The sequence below is a fragment of the Metopolophium dirhodum genome, chromosome 4, assembly GCF_019925205.1.
Source record: "Metopolophium dirhodum isolate CAU chromosome 4, ASM1992520v1, whole genome shotgun sequence".
NCBI lineage: Eukaryota > Metazoa > Arthropoda > Insecta > Hemiptera > Aphididae > Metopolophium > Metopolophium dirhodum.
The window spans coordinates 31,531,240-31,549,101 of record NC_083563.1 but is presented as its reverse complement, the minus strand read 5'-3'; the positions used below and the strand labels follow the sequence as shown (position 1 = coordinate 31,549,101).

The 17,862-nt window shown below is 26.4% G+C and overlaps 1 protein-coding gene across 3 annotated transcripts; it reads left to right on the top strand.

The window, feature by feature from the left end:
• The first annotated feature begins 2,685 nt into the window (after window positions 1-2,685).
• Window positions 2,686-16,590, top strand: LOC132943919 (putative leucine-rich repeat-containing protein DDB_G0290503). Of its 3 annotated transcripts, none has more exons than XM_061013081.1 (17): window positions 2,686-3,009; window positions 3,203-3,346; window positions 3,684-3,922; window positions 4,492-4,694; window positions 8,436-8,563; window positions 9,198-9,274; window positions 9,342-9,488; window positions 9,565-9,823; window positions 10,083-10,280; window positions 10,346-10,501; window positions 11,227-11,346; window positions 11,412-11,444; window positions 11,520-11,708; window positions 12,125-12,250; window positions 14,803-14,991; window positions 15,072-15,186; window positions 16,278-16,590. In XM_061013081.1, the coding sequence occupies exons 2-16, from the start codon at window positions 3,248-3,250 to the stop codon at window positions 15,177-15,179; spliced, it is 2,271 nt and encodes a 756-aa protein (XP_060869064.1). In that variant the 5' UTR covers window positions 2,686-3,009; window positions 3,203-3,247; the 3' UTR covers window positions 15,180-15,186; window positions 16,278-16,590. The 3 variants fall into 3 exon arrangements, with proteins under 3 accessions (XP_060869064.1, XP_060869063.1, XP_060869065.1); XM_061013080.1 differs by having other exon boundaries at window positions 2,687-2,920; XM_061013082.1 differs by lacking the exon at window positions 12,125-12,250 and having other exon boundaries at window positions 2,690-2,920.
• The last annotated feature ends 1,272 nt before the right edge of the window (window positions 16,591-17,862 follow it).

Below are 17,862 nucleotides of genomic sequence, written 5' to 3'. Positions count from 1 at the left end.
TTGCAATATTTCATAGTATAGGCTATATATTGTATTCTTCACTACTATATGGCTTATGCCATAGCTTGAACCATTCTATATAACAAAATATTAAACAATTAATCAAAATAATTAAACAGGGCCGGGGCGAGTCGCGAGCGATGCTCACGCTGTCACACCCCGGGCCCCACGCCTTGGACTCTTCGTTTGGGTCCCACCACTTAAAAAATCCAAAGTTATCTTTAAAATAGTTAAAATACAACGATTTACATGTTATATTACAAAAATAGTTTGAATTTTTTATTTGACAATATTATCATTAAATGTAATTAAATAAAATCGAGTACGAAATACTTGTACAGTTGTAGGTACAGCTAGTTGCTAGTATATATACGCTACGTTAATAAAAGTGAATAGTCTTTTTTATAGTGCAATATATAGTACACATATAGTACATGTACTAAACAAATTAAGACCTGTGAGTAACAATAAGACGTCTCACGTCTCCACTGAATAAAATTGTCCAGTTCGTATAAGTACTAAGTAGTAGCTTGTATCAAACTGTCAAAATCAAATTTGTATGATCTCAAATCCATAAATTAAAACTTGGCGATATGGAATATGATGTCTATTAACATGTATAATGTATTATGCATAATAATTAATAATCGTAATAAATATTTTCAGTGCAATAATAACAAGTCATCTAGAGCAGGCACCGGCAACCCGCGGTTCGCGGAACTTTTTTCTGCGGCACTCCAAATATATTTCATGGTGTTTAAAATTGTAATTTTATATCTTAAATTGTAATAAATAAAATTGAATCATGACTATTAGAGTGAGATAAGGTATGAGGGAGAACGTAATCTAGGTCTTAATCTAATCGTATATAATGTATGTATCGTCGATTACTAAGTTATTAGTATTATATCATACGTATGTACAATTTTTTTTTATGAATGCAGCCTTTGATGAAAAATTGAAAATAATATGGCCCGCATGGTTAAAAAGGTTGCCGACCCCTGATCTAAGGTCTCGACTTATATGAAATCTCTGTACTTATAACAATCGGATTTTTTCTGGTTGTTGCACCAAACGAATCAGTTTTTTTTCTTAATAATGTGCAATCAAAAACTAATTTTGACTAAAATATGGAGATGACAGATGCCTATTGTTGTTGCTCCGAGGTTTTCAAATTATATATTATTTTTATAAGGACGTAAAATGGTTGGGTGATGTATATTGGTAAAGGTAATAGGTAATAATAATAAATATAATTTACGTAAGTGTGCAGCTTACATTTTTTTGAGGAGAGGTCACGGAAATATAATTGCCTTTATGCGGAAAGCATGCTGCATTGCTGCATGAGCATCACATTTTTTTATAGGCCCCGCTAAAAGAGTTATGCACCGGGCTACGCAAATTGTAGGGATGGCCTTGAAATTAAATAAAGAAAATCGTTTTCTTACTTTTTTAGTTATAGGACGCTACCCATGTATTTGTCGTCTCCATCCAATGGCGTGACGAAGGACTTTATTTGAGGCACATGTCTCAGCTTTAAGGGTGGTGGGTATCCTAGGAGACTAGGAGTATTTCAAATATAGTAAAAAATGTATTAAGTACACACTAAGGCAGTAAGACTGAGCCAATAATATTCTCAATTACCATTCAAGTCATTATTTATATATAAGTATTTATAATTACTAATATAAATTATTGTGCCTCATAAGTTAATGAAGTTCGCCACGCCACTGTCTCCGTCTTACACACTTACGACATAGCATAATAATATTATGATTTCCACGAATTTGTAATAAACCTAATCGGTTTATCATAATAAGTACCCTAGTATTCGCTTAATTCTATCACTAGGCATAGGTCCCTGCAATTTTTGAAAGGTGCCGGTCAACCGAGTTTTAAGTCAGAAGGGTTACAACATTTTTTTTTTTTTAAAACTTGATTTTTTTGTTGAAGAAGTTGATTTCTACATTAAATTTTTTCTACTTTAAATCTGGCCTATGTATATTAGGTACTTTAAACAATAATTATTTAATTTATTTGTGACACTGCTGTAACCGTCACCTAAAAATGATAATTTTTACAACGATGCAGAGGGTTTTTTTATAATTCTAAACATTTTTACTAAACTGGTACAATTTTCGTGAAGTTTACGTGTTTTTCAGGCCAAAAATACGTATTAGTGTATTTATATTTTTTTTCCAGGTAAGAAACAAGTACCTACCCATCGGAGGAATTGACAATCACCCGCGAGCACAACGAACATTTTTATTTAGTGTAATATTATATGGATACATGATCATAGGTCAACTTGCTGTACTCATATAATATTATGTTATAATTATGTATTATGTTTCGTGGTATGTTGGTATGGATGTGTAATAATATTATGTTCTATTTTCCAACAGATCTAATTGACTATAAACATTATATCTATGTATAGTTAAATAGTTTATAGGTCTATGGTATTTACTAAAGAGCTTTTCTAGTATTTACCATGAACTAAGATAGTACTATGAGATAGTAACTATCTTAGTTCATGGTATTTACTATTTACGATTTACCATAGACATATAAATAGACATACAAATCATATATATATAATAATATCATATATATGTCTATGCGATTTACCTATTAAAAATTAAAATGTTACAGATTTATTCCTGTCATGTTGCAATCCTGTATTTTCGTCAAACCAACCGCCATCTTAATATTTTGCCTTTGTCTTTCTGTTTCTGTACATCTATAGTACTATATAGGTCCTAAAATAATTTCTTTTTCGGTTTTTGGTATGTAGGTATTAGGTTTTAAGTGCGTTTCAACTTGGTGCTTACAACTCGTCACTTTCGTAGTGTCACGTCATGTCGTAGGGGCGACACGTCAGTCATTGTCCGTTGAGTCGTCGTCGTCGAGTATTAAGGTATTATTTTCCTACTTTAAACACTTGAAAAAGAAAACTTATATTTTGTATTTGAGCCTATATATAAACTATTGTGTTTTAATCCTTAAGTAAGTAATTTGCACCAATCAGACCCTCGTCTAATTTTTACATAGTTATAGGTATATGTTATTTTCTTTATTGTGCCATAGTTTTTATAGTTAAAACATCTCAGAAGAGTTCGATTGGTCTTTGAATTGAAGCTTCTTGATATCTAATAATATTGATTAAGTGTTTCACTGAAAACCTTTCTTTGGTATATAGCTGATTGACCAATACCCACTGTACTATAACTGAAGTAGTCTTAAAATGAATGAACCAGAGCGAAATGCTAGATTACTGGATGTTTGTGATGAAATTGATAAAACTACTAGTTCGCCAAATAATACAACTTTTCATAGTTTTAATGTAAGTATGTTATTGTATTGAAATAGTTATATCTACCTACCTATAGATATTTTTATAAATTGAGTTGTTAATCATGAGTTATAGACTATAGTCTAAAACAGGTTTCTAATATTATTTTTACTCCACCATCAGCTTTATATTCTCTCTAGTTTATTCTTCAATTTTAATCTTAAATTATGTCTCATTGTTATTATAGTAATAATAATAATTATTATTTATTATTCAGTTGACTCAATTAGTATGTATGCAGAATTAATTATTCAGCTATGATAACTTTTTGTTAAAAGCTAATCAAACTAAAAAATATATATTTTAATTATAATTTGAATGTCTATAGAACACAGGCATTACTGAATCAGTCTTGGAAAACAATGGACTTTGTGATTCTGTAAAATACTTAGATTTTCAACGCATGATGATTGATCAAAATAATGTAACAATGGCTTTGAAAATCTCCGAATATGAAAAAGTATTATCTGAAAGGGATTACACCATTAAATCATTGCATACAACTATGATGAATTCTCAAAATAACAACTATATTCTAAACAACCAGTGCAAGAATATAATGGAAAAGTAATGACTTTTTACAAGATTTTTATCTTTGTTTTTTAACCGTGTTCATATTATTTTCTCATAACATATTAAGTGAACTTAACAAATTGTTTTTATTTTTATACACATTTTTCATAAATTGTGGTAATGTAAATAGAAATTCGCTAGACTAAACCAATGTGAAAAATAGTGCACCGGGATATCATTTACATGGTTCATTATACCGGTGCGGGATAATGTGGGATAATTTTAAACCAGTTTAGTCTAGTGAATTTCTATTAATATTGTAAGATTTTAATTTCGTACATTCAAAATTATGATATTTTATATTGCTTTGGAAAATATCTATATTATAATATAATCTTTTTAGAATAGTTTCTCTTAAGTTTTAATTACCTACCTATTCAATATCAATAATATATTTATTTAAATAATTAATTAAATACTAAAATTGTTGAATATCAAAAGTTTATTTTTATTAAACAAGTAAAAATTAAACAAGTCTATTAAAATATAAATATACACGGGTAAAAGATTAACAACATAATAACTGAATGCTAAGTGTAAAATATTATACATATTTATTTCAGGACAAAGTCAGTTAATGATACCTGTATTCGCCTTAATACCAGTTTCACAAATATTTGTGAACGTTTAAACAGACTTGGTGACACAGTAGATAATGCAAAAACCAGACAAAAAGATGTTATGACTTTAGTAGATCAAACTACTAACACATTTCAAGAAAAAATGTTGACTATTTCAGATGCTCTTGATGAGTCATTAAAGCAAGGTACTGTATTACTGTAAGCAGTGGCGGGCTAAAGGGCTCTATTTTGACGTAGTTGCGTCACTTTTAAAGGGGGTGGTGCCTACCCGTGACTGTGGCGCAGAATTACAAGCTGAAGCCTGACCCCTCTTGGCATTTTCGGCCACATTTTATTTACATCATAACTTTGTTATAAGTAAAAATTGGGGATGGGGTGGTGGTAAGTATTTACTTAATTATGGACAAATTTATGAAAGAAAAAAGCAAATACACTTAAATTTCTGATAGGGAAATGAGGAATATACCATAAAAAAATAATGTTGTTTTACAATAGAGTACATATTTTAGAGAAAGAAATGCTCTAAATGTCTAATTTATAATTACTCTTTCATCACAATTTTAACTATACTCTAATCCAAATAAGTTTGATAAAAAATTATGACAAAGACGATTCACTCATGTGCAGTCTCGTTGGCTACTGTTGGTGTGCTGCCGACTACTGCCCAATCACAGCGGTCCCATCATTCCGATTGCATAGTATTTCCATACTTATTTGAAATTAAGTATAGTTTTTAAAGATCATAAAATTAAAATTGATTTTTTCTATATTTTAAAATTTATTATTACATAAAAAAAAAATGTCAGTAGTCTTAATAGTTGTATGTGACTGGCTGATGTGTTCTAATCATAACTACATAAGTATACCTATTATACAAGGGCACTGAATAAAAATAAATGTGTAAGAATATTTATCCAAAAAAGTTTCAACAAATACATTAAGTATTACATAATTAATAATTATGTAGATTATTGTAATATCTTTACTATCAAATAATTATTTTGAAATGCTTACATTTTTTTAAAAAAATTTTTATTAGCTTTCAGTTTACAACTATTATAGCTTGACACTTATAATTTAATATTATTACATAATAGGTAAACATGAGATAGAATATAATTACCTAATTTTAATTAGGTAGATACAAAAACTCAATATCGGTATAGGTATTTAAAACATTAATGAGGTATAAAGTATAATAATCTTGGTTATACTATTAATTATTATGTTATAATGAGGATAATTTTACAAAATTAACTGTAGAGGTAAGGAAGCTTTGGGGATTAGTGCGTTGAGAACTGAGGAGAGGAGAGTAATTAGTGGACTGATTAGAGAGTTGAGGTTAATAATAAAATTAGATAGTATGACTTAAGTGTGATCTGTTGAAGAATCTTGAATCCTGGTGGCTTCAAAGTAAGATTGTGAAAAGCTATGGCTCTTTTTGTTTTTCGATAACGACCTTGGTATTAAGCAACGACTTAATATTGTGAATGTCCTCGTTTTTTTCATTCGGGTAGATCTCCACAAAGAAAAGTGGAAGGGGATGTTTATTTTTATCTTTGGCATTGTAAATGTGTTTTATTTGATGTCCTAGTTCATCCAGAGTGGAGGAAATATCGGTACCTATGGTTGAGGGGTGTAAATTTGACCCTGTAGGGACGTAGGAAGCGAGGTGAAAATGAATGAAAAAAAGATTAAGTTTATTGTTATAAAATGAATACATTTTACATATTTTATTCCATAACAAGTTCTATATTGATATTTTTTATTTTTATATTATTTCAAAACTTAAAATTTTAATTTATACAAAATATGCATCAATAATTACTTTTTTTTAAAGCATAGTAAGACTTAATTTCTAAACTTAACCATACATTTCATTTTCTGTCAATTTAATAATGTATGGTATGTTATTGTTTCCCATATACAAATGACAAATAGATATACTATTTACATCGTGTTGCGGCTTGTAGTGTATCCGGCAACGTTAACGGCGGTGCACCAGTGTCATGGGTAAAACTAGCCTAACAACAACTGTATGTGGAAGCAATGAATATAAATTTTAATGCCACAGACATTTATATTTTTTCATGTACTATTTGATTTCATAATAATAATAAAATCGGCTTTTATTTCTTTCATGGTCCTTTAAAAAGGCCAGGATTCAACTTTATCAATTATTATTTTTCTTAATCTATAAATAATGGCAAAACTGTACATAAAAAACTGTTAAATCTTACTTTTTTTTAACCCTTTGACTACTGCATTAAAATATGCTTATACCGACTGTACTGCATTAACTTCAATTTATTGTAAATACTTTTTTGATTAGAAATTTCCATTCAATGAAGGGTGATTCAACTTGATTATTCAAAATATGATTTTTGAGTTCTGTTGCCCAGAACAAAAGTTCTAATTCGCAGCAGTATATTATCAGGCAGGCAATCTACCTGCGGTAGGTCGCGGACCCCATGCTGTTTGTACGTAACTGTATGATTTAACTCTAAAGTATCAAAATTGTACCAAGTTTGTCATTTTTACTTAATTTCACCTACGGAGGATTAATATAATCAATTAGTACAAAAGCCTAACGCAACCGTACTAAAATCCGATAAATAAAAAAAAAAAACAAATTTAACACTTTAAATTAGCCTATCTTCTTCCCAGAGGTCTAATCTACACACAAACATTCATTTTTATCTATCTATCTATACTAATATATAAAATGATAGCATTTGTTTGTATGTTCGGGATAAACTCCGAAACTACTAAACCGGTTTCAAAAATTCTTTCACCAATACAAAACCACATTTTTTGTGAGTGTCATAGGCTAATTTAAAAAAGGAAGTGATCACCCCCAATAGGTGCTCAAACAGGAATTTTGAGATTTACGATAGAAATTTTTGTTTTTTAATGGTTGCTATGGGTTATATATATAGATAAAAATAACTGTATAGACGTTGTTGTTGTTTTTGGCCATGTTGCCAGGTGTGCACTTAAGAGGCCATAACTCCAGAATCACTTATCCCACAGCGTACAAACTTCACAGAAACCATCTACATATCAATCTTAATATGTCCTGAAATTTTTATCGAAATCGGTTTGGTGGATCTTGAGTTATAAAATGTATTCAAAATGTACGCTTATTTTTATATACCTATATAGTTAAATGTTGGATACCCCAAAATTTGTTTTCATTTACTGCCATAAATATACTTAAAGATTATTCTTGAAATTGTTGTACTGCCATTGAAATTAGCTGCTTTAAATATTAACAATGTGATGGCTTATCTGATTGAATCAATGGTACTACTTTGAAGTTTGAGTGTCATGTGGAGATGCAATCTTCTGTTTTTCAATTGACAACCTCTCTTTTCTACTATAAATTATTTTGTGGATAATTTTTCTTAACGTATCAAAATCAAAATTTAAACTTGTAGTTTTTAAATTAAATTTATGATAATCAAATAACAGTATACGGATAAGTTATGAGTTATCACCAACTACTGAAGTTCACTTCTTACACGCGTCACAGTATTATTGGCCATATAGTGAATTACCAACCTGCAATGTTAATATTATATATAGGTACAATGTGAATATGAGAAATAATATTTTTATAAAGATTGTTATATCATTATATCAAAATTACATAATACTCCAAATATGTACCTATATTATGCTCTTAATTTGCCAAATATACATTTATATGCCATAACAAATGAATATGCAAAATAATATTTTTGTCTTGAGTTATGAAACATATTTACACATCCTTCATATTGTTTTACGACATTTCTAGACAAATATGAAAAAACTAACCCTAAGTCCTCGGGCTTATAGTTATAATTATTGTAAAAATATACCATTGCAATTTTAAGCTTATTTTTTTTATTACTATTGTTCAATATAATTTCCCTTTTTAGTGACTATGGAAAAGATAAGAACAAAACAAGATTTAGAAATGTTGCAAGATAAGTATTCTCTTGATGTAGCTGCTTATAAAACAAATCTACAAGAATGTACTACTGAAATAGAATACTTAAAAAATGAAGTATGTTCAATACTTAATTTATTATAATATAAAATTATTTACATTTTTAAGAGGAGCCCACGCGCAACATAGACAAAATGCATTTGCGCAGAATCATTTTTTCTATGTTTTTAAGTAATCTTAGAGTAAAATCACTCGTTGCAAAAAAGATAGAGAATAATATTTTTGAGGGAAAACATATAGATTTCTCTAAATATTGTTTCAAAACGATTTAAATATAATTTAAATTTACAACATTTTTTTGTTTATTTTGAAAGTTGAATACAAAGTCAAATAACAATAAAATATAAAACCGATATGTCATTCCCTCTAAAATATTATTCTCTATCTTTTTTATAATGGGTGATTTTACTCTATAATTACTTAAAAACATAGAAAAAACGATTCTGCGCAAATTCATTTTGTCTATGTTGCGAATGAGTCAGAGAGAGAAAACAAATAGTGCGCTGACATTCTCTTAATTAATAATTCTCAATATTTTCATATACAATACAAATTGCTTAATGTAGTAGGTCATGAAAGATAAAAGAATCTTATTTTATTGTGCAATAGCTAAAATTAGTATTAACTTATATATTTAAATAATATAAGACGTTTTAATATAAATACCTACAATAATTATAATTCTTTTTAGAATAATATTTTGTTGGAAAAATTGAATGATTCATATATACAATTAAATGAAGAAAAAGAAACTTTATTGAAGCTTAAGTAAATTATGATAGTAAAAATAGTAAAGAAATACATCCTTGGTAAATTATTGTTATTTTTATTTTAGTCAATGTTTTGAAACAGAACGAAGAGAGATGGAAAATCAAAATCTACTACTTATTAATCAAAATAAATCCATGAATGAAAAGTATGATGAATTAAGAACTAAAAATCAAACTTTGGAAGATGAGCTTAATGTACTGAAGACTTCTCTGTAATTACTAAAAAATATATACAATATATAATTATTAAGAATTTGTATACCTTTATTGATAATTTATGTTTATTAGAAATGAAAACCAAAAACAGCTACATATACAATCAAATATAATAAAAGAGCAATCAGAATTGTGTGATAATTTAAAAATATTTGAGGAATTAAATGAAAAATTAAAAAAAGATAATTTTACATTAAAAGAACAGAATGAATACCTTGAACAAATTAATACAAATTTGGTAGAGGATATAAGTAGTATAAAATTATCTCAACAAGGAATTCAAGAAGAGACAGAAAACAAATTTAAAGATATGTGTGAAAATTATGACAATGTTAGTATTTTAAAGTATTTTAGTGTTTCAATTAAAATATTGTTGGCCAGTAACCAAAGTCCAAGTATAAATTATAAAAAAACTCTATATTGATCAATACAATATCTAATAACTAATCTGTATTTTATTTTTATTTATATGATAAAGATTTGTAACAATATTTGTAGAAACCCATCTTTCATGTTTTTATTTAAGCTTATTACTATATTTTTATTTTAGTAGACTACTATGTTGCGTTGATGTAATATATATTTTTTAGTTATTGAAAATGCAAGATGAAAGATTAAAAGATAGAAATGAAAAGTTAGCATTACAAAAAGAAATGGAGATTAAAAATCAAACTGAAGTAATTGAATTAAAGGAAGAAATTGAAACATCGAATAAAACAATTACTGTCTTACGAGAGGAATTACAAGCTAATTTAGTGTTGATACCTGAATTGCAAAATAAAATTGATGTGATTACCTATTAAAATTAATTATTGTTTTATATAACATGTCATAATTAACATTTTTCTTTTAGGGTTTAAATAAAAATTTAGTTAATGCTTATCAAACACTTAGAGACTCTACTAAAGAACTAGTTACAGAAAAAAATGAACTGGAAAAAGAAAAAACTGACCTAGAAAATCAAAGCAAAGAACATTTTAGTCAAATTGAAAAACTAACTGCTAATTATGTGAATATATTATTTAATAATTTAATCTGTATGATACAGGATGATTGATTTTTTAACATGGCAATAAATTTCATGATAACATTTCTAAATGTTTTTATACATGATTTGGAGTCTTTAAAAATTTGTATTTTTACTATTTATTTATTATCATTTTCCAAGTTTTAATTTTTTGAATGACAACATACATTTTTAATTTAATATTCCTAAGCAGAATATTTTTCAATGTATAAAAATTGAATATCGAGAGACAAGTTAATTATTTATAACTTTTCAAGTATATTAAGTTTAGGAATGTGGTTTAGTGGACTAATATTTTAATTTTGCACTTGTGCTAGACTACTCCAATCATCTAATCTAAATATATAATTATTAAATAACATCCATTTTATTAAAAATTCAATTGTTGTGCATAGAAATACAGCAAAATATATTCTGTTTCTGAATAATAAAATAAAAATATTATTTGTTTTCACTTTCCAACATTTAATAAACTTTTTTTTTTTTTTTTGGTATCGATGACCGGAAAAGGAACCATGTTGCCAGTACTTCTCCTGACATTTAATAAACTATAATTTGCTTATAAAAGTTAATTTTTTACCATAAGAAAATAAATATCTAATAATTGTTTACAGACTTTAGATGGTCAATTTAGACAAGTATTTTAATATTAAATCAAATGTATATTAGATAATAAAATTTTATTAACTATCAATTTTAAATTTTAGATGAAATATAAGTCAAAAGCCAAACAGTTATATGTAGAAGTTATGCGACTTAGATATCAATGTTCTCGATCAGAACCAAAAAACAAAACTCAACAACTTCGACCTGTAGATACTATTGAGGTATGTTGTCTCATACATTTTATACAAAATCAATTTTTTTCATCTTTGACTTTCTGATTTTTTAGATATTAAGTGATGAAGATAATAATATTGATGATGTGAGTACACTTCTTTTTACATCTTTTAGTATATTTATATTTTATTATTTAATTTATTATATTTAAAAAAAATAGGATGTGAGTATAATTGAATTTAATGACAGAAATGTATCAAACATGAATGTTAGTATACATTCTACTTCAAATAAACCTTTTCAAAAATCTAACATTTCAAGCTTAAAAAGAAATGGTTCACCTTTAATACATATTGGTAGTTCTAAAGTGAAGAAACGTATAACATCTGTTGATGTTGCTGCCTCACATGTAAGTTTACAAACGTTTTCAAATGCTTTACCTTTTCTCTGTAAGAAATAAGAAATCTTAGTTGTAACTAAATATTTTACAATACTGTACATTTTAACTATAATTCATAATAATGTACTTTTGGCCCTTGTGAATATATTATTAAACATTTTTAATTTTTCTGTGTTTGGATGACCTATTCATTATTTTAATTTTGTAATCAATTTTAATTATTTTATATATTTTTTAATTCAATATTATTACCAACAGTGTATCAAAATATAAATCAACAAAATAAAATGGGTCATTATCATAAAAATAATTAATTTATCAAAGTTAAGATTCTAGAAACAAGATTTTTCAATAATACTGCCAAAAGGCAAATAAAAGTTTATTTAACAATTATATTATGTAATAGTTTTATATTGCCTATGCAGATCACAGAAATGTCATCAAATGTTTTAAAACATAAAAATGATGTAAGTCAAATTGAGAATTCATTAAACTCATCATTTAAAAGTATTAATTTAAAACACGAAGACAAAAATGCCAATACAATAGAGGTGATTAAATTTACGTATCACATTTTATTATTTAAACATTAGTATTGATTTTACAAAGATGTGTTATTAAAAAAAATATATTTGTGTCTAAAAACATTTATACATTTTTTTAATAACATCTTTTAAAAACACTTAGTAAAAAATATTCTCCGATCATCAACTTTGATAAAGATTTCTGGTAGCGATTTGAATCTAGTTAGTACTTTGGTGGGATGTCTTAGGACTTTTTAAAATAATTATTAAACACTAAAAAGGGGAATGTAAGTAGATTTACGCCACTGTACAGTAGCTATAGCCTATAATAGGTGTTGAGTATTCCTTATTATTGAGTAAGTCACTGTAATGTGTGTGTTGAATATGAATTTAATGGACAATGATTAATTACATACAAAAAATTATACTAAGCGGTCAATCTGATTCTGTCAGTCGGGCTTATATTACTAAATGTGTTTCATGAGATGTATTTTGGTATTACTATTAAAATAATTTATTTTACGATTAATATCACTGTTGGTTGATTCAATTTTTGATAAAACATTGTTATGTTATTACATTGTATTGTTAATATTTACTTTATAACAATGCTGCAATTCTATTTTCTAACTCTCATAGAAAATTATTGTGGATTTATACTCAATTGTTTTTAGCTCTGAATGATAAATGTATTGATTTTACAATGATGTGTTTTAAAAAAAAAAATGTATTTTGATTATTGTGTGTCGTCACCGGTTAGGGCAGTAAAACTTTCAATTTTATTCTATAGTATCTTGTTCAATGGGAAAGTGAATCTAGTTGATGCATTTGGAAAATCATTAAAATTCTCAATAGTTTTCAAAAGCGCAGGGAAAAACAAAATAAAAATTTGGACATTTTTATGCTAGATTGGTTTTTGACAAAATCAATTTAGGTTTTTTGTGTAACTAACAATTAACCGTAGATACATGAAATTTTCACTGAATGTGTATGTTACCATTTTCTATACACAATACAATTTTAAAAATATATTTTGACTTCTTTTGAACGGTTACGGACATTTTCAGTTTCCAATTTTTTTAGTTTTTTTTTTTCTATAAATATCAACAATTCTATTTGTTGGGTCAAAAAGCTCCAACATTTAAATGCAAGGTACATAATATATTGTTACAATGACAGTTGAAAATATTAAAAAAACACTTATATAAGCATTTAAAGTTCAAATATTGACAAAATTGGTTAAAAAATGGCTAGAATGTGCAAATTTTTTTGAGTTTGAAATTCATAAAAAATTTTCTGTTTAAATCTAAGATTTCTCATACATTTGTCTACCTTTATCAAAAAAAAATGTCTACCTAAAATTAAATTTTTATGAATTAAAAAATTTTAAGTTTAAATTTTGCCATAATTCAAAAACGAATAACTGTAGATACATGAAATTTACACCTTATGTTTATTTTATCAATTCTTAATAAATCATTATAAGCTGTTTCAAGACATTTTCAATTTTCAATTTTTTAATTTTTTTTTATAAATTATAAGAAAATTGTATTCGTTATTTAAAAGGATTGAACATATAATACAAAGCTCCTAATATATTTTTACAATAGCAGTTGAAAAATATTAATAATACATAGTCACAATTTTTATAAGCATTTAAAGTTCAAATATTGACTACATTTATCAAATTTAAAATAAAATTATAAAATATTGAACTTTTATAGAATTGAACATTTAAAACATGGTTCCACATAAGTAGTTTATATATAAATTACTTTATTTACAATAATATCATAAAATATACTTAGTAATTTATCATAGACTGATTGACAGTCTTCGTTTAGAATCGTTTTTCGTATACAATGATATATCATTGAATTCAAGTTTAACATCATCCTTTACAGTGACCCACTTGTAACCTGCTATAGAGTAGAGCATCACCCACTTGTCCATCCTTTTTTAATTTGAAATATTAACAACATAAGGAACCTTTACATTTAAAGCCTCTTTCTATCTCTCTAAGTTCTGCTTTGAAGCTTTGACCAAAAAAATAATAATAATAATTTATCAAAGATGCATTTGTTTACTATTTTTACCATAGTAATTTACAATATAGTTTTTGTTATTTATTTAATTTAAAGTTTGCATAATTTAGTTTTACCAATGAAAAATTAGTTTAAAAGTGTGTAATGGTAAATTATTATTAGGGCTGAGGAATTTTAGTTTTTTCATATTTGTATAGAAAGGTCCCAGAACAATGTAAGTGATGTATAAATATGTTTCATAACCAAATGACACATGGTATACTACCTACTATATAACAGAGCGGTTTCCCGTTAATATTTTACTTGAGAATAATCATTTAATTTGTTTGGTTTATGACAATAAGATAAAATTGTTTTATTGAAAAGAAGAAAAAAAAATTGAAAATATTAAATTAATTATTGCAAATGTCAAAAGTTTAAATACTTATTACGTCATCTATTATAATTTTTTAGATATACACATTTTTATACAAAACCTTACCTTAATACTTTTTTTTTGTTATTGTTTACAAAATATTTGATTATGATTAATAGAAAAAAAATGAGTACAACGTAAATATAAATGAAGATGTTGATTATAATTCTGCTGCAAGTCCTCATCAAATAAAAAGTAACGTGAGCATTGGGAGTAATACAAGTCAAGTCAAATCAACCTTAAATGCTGGTTTGACATCTGCTGCAAAGAAAAAATTTAAAATACCCGCTGATATTAAGTTATCTCAAGTAAAAACTTATTTGTTTAAAATGTTTTAATTCATTGTTTAATGAATAATTAATATTTATTTAACTATGTGTATTTTCAGAAAAAAATTAAACCGACAAATATCAAAAAAACTGACTGGACTAAACCAAATTCACCTGTTGTTTTTACTGCTCCTTCTCCCAAACTTCAACCTAAATTTATTAAATAATTTATAAGTAAGCAATTTGTGACTTGAGTATCTAATACAAATAGCTTAAATTAATTTTGTATTTAATTTATATTTTTTTTCCTCATATTATGTTAAATCTATCATTTCCAACTGATTTTAATACATTTAATACCATTTCCCCCTAAAAAGAAAGATATATGTTATAATTATTATGTATTTTGAAATTATGCATTTTACTATATTAGTTAAATCTTATAGATTCGCCTAAATTTTAATTTGTATATTGTGGTTACGTTTACCTGTAACCCAGTTATAATATACAGTAAAACCTGTATAATATGGAAACTGTTGGGACTGGATATTTTTTCCATTTAATACAGGTAGTAAAAAAAAATTCCATGATCTTTATTAAATGTAATTTATTATTTATTATTAATTTATTTTTTTCATTTATTTAACATATTTATTATTGCATTTTACCTACGTTTTATTCTACATAATTACATACTCCAAAATTCATCCAATGTTTTTTGTCTTGTTATTTGACTTGCCATTTTTTTTTCTACTAAATTTTTCAAGTTGAGAATTGATTCAAGAAGTTCATTTTCATAGTTTTGATCCAATGCGAACATTTCTAATCATTTTATTTCATGGAGGGTGTTTTTATACGTTTTAATATCATTGCCGTGCAATGGTACATTATCAGTTTTGTCTTAGGAACTGGATTGTTCAACGTTTATTGAAGTGCAAGGATTTCTAAGTTTTCTATTCATTGACTGATAATTTTAAAATAGTACATGTACATTGAACATATTTCCATGATAAACAGGTACATGACAAAATATCATTTCCATTTCCACGTTAAACAGGTTCCATCTTATTCAGGGTACAATGTATTTAAAAATACACTAGGTTTGCCGAGACCGTAACATTTTTCCATAAAAGTTAGGTTTCCGCATTATTCAGGTACCATATTACCTAGGTTTTACTGTATTTTTAAGTTGATTTTTTAAAAAGGCCTATTTTTATATTTAGAGATTTTTTATGCAATTATAATTTTTACTGTTTTGTATTCAATTTTTAGTTTTATTATTTACAGCAATAACATTATTATTGTTTGTGTTTATAATTCCTTAGGCTGTTGTGTATTGTCTTATTGGATAATGTCAAAAAAAGAAAAACTAGAAGATTTCATATTTTATTTTGTTTGGAAATTAATTAATTAATTAATTTATTTATATATTCAAAGAAAGAAATTATTTTTGGTTCAAAAATATTTATAAATAACCTAATCAAACATTGTAATTTGTCAATGAAAAAAATATTGTTAATTTTTTTAATATTATATTGTGAATAAATGTTAATATGTAGAACTATAAGAATTATAAACTTTGTTATTAAAAACTCATACCTACTGTTTATGAAAAAATATACTGTTTTGTGTACACTGTGCAAATGGTTAATCGAATAGAATTAGTTTGTTTATTTATACTGCAATATTTTGACAGTGAATTATTTTTAATGGATCCAATAAGTTTTCACTTTTTTGAATTTTAGTCTTAGATTTAACAATTTAATATAGAGTGTTAAAAGTAATGTTCAATAACATTTAATGGACCAATCACACGCCACTAATTAATGTTTAAGTGACCATTAGCTCACTATTGATTCGTTAAATGTTTAGCGATTATTCATGCAACCCTGGCATTAGTGTATTTTTATAAAATTTTCTTGTAAATTACATTGGCCATAAATCATAATTGTAACTTTCTATTCCTTCCCAAAGATAAAAATAATTAGAAGTTTCAAAAACTATAAGCCCATTGAAGTAATACACTAATACATTAATAGCTAGTAAAAGTTTAGTGGAGTCCATGGGCTCATTATTTATGTGTTGAAAGTTTGTATAAGAAAATGCTACCAGGGTGACTGAGTTTCACTTAATGCAGCAAGTTACCTACACCCAAAAGTATTAATCACAATTTTTTAAGAGTTGTCATTTTTTACTTGCAAAAAAGTGAGCTCCATGCCCCCCTCCCACTTTGGTATTTAAAAACAAAATTAACTCCATTCATTTGTGCAAATTCGACGACAAATGTCCACGTAATCATTTTTACAATTTTACCTCTATGGTCTCAGGGACTGGAACCGGTTCTTGGAGAGAATCTAAGAGCCGGAATCCATATTTTACAATGCTTAGAACCGGAACCCCAATTTAATATACATTAAGTTTTCCGGTTCTTATCGGTTCTAAGAAAAAGTCCTGTATTTCAAATAACTGAACATTTTATTTAAATTGGATTTTGTTGTAATCAAATAATTATTTTTCATAGAAATATTTTTGTTTTGTACATAGTAAGATGCGATATTTTTAAATTTTAACTCGAAATAATCGTATTATAGGTACGACCGAGACTGATTAATTTACACACATACGGGTTGCATTTTTCATTGGTAATGTACCGAGAATGGTCGACAACAATGATGAATTTTTTGAAAATTGAATACACTTCTAAAATTATTAAATTAATTTCTGATTTTATTAATGACTGTTTAATTTTTTAATTACCCACCTAATAATAAATGATTTCAAAATTATTATATAGCCAGTTTTATTAGTTTTCATTTTCCAGTATAAATTTAAGAAGGAGGTTCAAAAAGTTCTAATAATATCTGGATGAATGTAACAAACTAACATTACACTATTTTAAATTAGCAATTA

Excerpts from the sequence above, each read along its gene's own strand:
- LOC132943919 (XM_061013081.1), top strand. The coding sequence starts at position 3,248 with ATGAATGAACCAGAGCGAAATGCTAGATTACTGGATGTTTGTGATGAA. Across the intron at positions 3,923-4,491 it reads TGCAAGAATATAATGGAAAA|GACAAAGTCAGTTAATGATA; the intron begins GTAATGACTTTT and ends TATTTATTTCAG. Across the intron at positions 9,275-9,341 it reads GAAACTTTATTGAAGCTTAA|TCAATGTTTTGAAACAGAAC; the intron begins GTAAATTATGAT and ends TTTTTATTTTAG.